We start from the raw sequence: 1,175 nt of genomic DNA on the forward strand, positions 1-1,175 counted from the left end.
GTGCGTGCGTGCGTGCGTGCGTGCGCGCGCGCATGCACAGCCTCAAGTGATGTGTCTTGTTTATAATGTGGGTTAGTGAAATTGTCAAACTACTCTCCCAATTTCAGGAATGATTTGGGATACTTTACTTTGAGTTTGACATTCTGCAAAGTAAATTATTGTAAAAAGTATTGTTGTGGTACCCAAACTCAAATGTCATTGTCATATCAGCACTAATATTAAAAAAATATGTAATTATACCCAGCCCTTTGTGGTAGTACTGTTTGTACATGTTTAACAGTGTTCTTTTTTGCTCTCCACAGGCCCAACAGCTGCCAGCAGCTATAACAAGTGCCTCTAAGCTGCAATCCCAGAAGCATCAGCTCTACCTGCTGAAGGACGGAGAGAGCAATGGGTATACCTCACATCCTTCCCTCAGCTTTCACTCATTATACTCACTTGGTATTCAGTTGGTATTCTTCAGATGGGCCTGTTTAGTTCACTAGCACTCAGGCCGCATCTACACTGCTACATTTTGGTTTGAAAAACCAATATCTTCTACTATGGCATTTCCGAACCCCTAAAACAGAGACATTTGGAAACACTGTTTTCCATTTTTTGGTTTGAAAACACTGGCTCTAGTCTAGACAGGCACAAACAGTGACCTTTGGACATGACAACGCACGTCGGTCAGTCATTCTTAAGGGAGCTTACACACCTTTCAGTAACAGTTACAACTCATTGTCAGTCCAATCTATAAACCCCTGCTCTTACTTTTTGCTATTGTTCTTTCTCCAAAGTATTTTCTATATATTCAATTTCTACATCCATGATTTTCAACCGCAGACTAACGTCAAACAATCTGCTTCCTGTTTACACTGGCACACGGATGTCCAGTGTGTGTGAATGGTCATTTAATATGGGATGTCAGTAGGGCTTGGGTATCATTCAAATAATTTCGATACAAATACTGTGACTTTGATACCGGTTTTCTAAACAATACTTTTTCCATACCAGTTTTATAAAAGAAAAATAAATTACAACATTACACATTACAGCACAAATCTTTTTATTTCTTTTTCAGCTTGTGAGCCCAATCTCTTGTAACATAGAGTTTTTTCTGCATGTCTCTGCCATGTGTATAATTAGACAGCTAATCACAGACATTATTACATCTCGGTAGAAGCATGCTGCAT

General features: G+C 39.3%; 1 protein-coding gene across 2 annotated transcripts in view; it reads left to right on the forward strand.

Annotated features, from left to right (window-relative positions):
* atat1 (alpha tubulin acetyltransferase 1) overlaps positions 1-1,175 on the forward strand; it is a 14,730-nt gene that overhangs the window by 978 nt on the left and 12,577 nt on the right. For both annotated transcript variants that reach the window (XM_032534863.1, XM_032534864.1), the window contains exon 3: positions 303-394. In XM_032534863.1, the coding sequence (XP_032390754.1) occupies positions 303-394 (92 nt within the window). The remainder of the gene's footprint in view (positions 1-302; positions 395-1,175) is intronic.

This window comes from Etheostoma spectabile, chromosome 14, assembly GCF_008692095.1.
Source record: "Etheostoma spectabile isolate EspeVRDwgs_2016 chromosome 14, UIUC_Espe_1.0, whole genome shotgun sequence".
Lineage (NCBI taxonomy): Eukaryota > Metazoa > Chordata > Actinopteri > Perciformes > Percidae > Etheostoma > Etheostoma spectabile.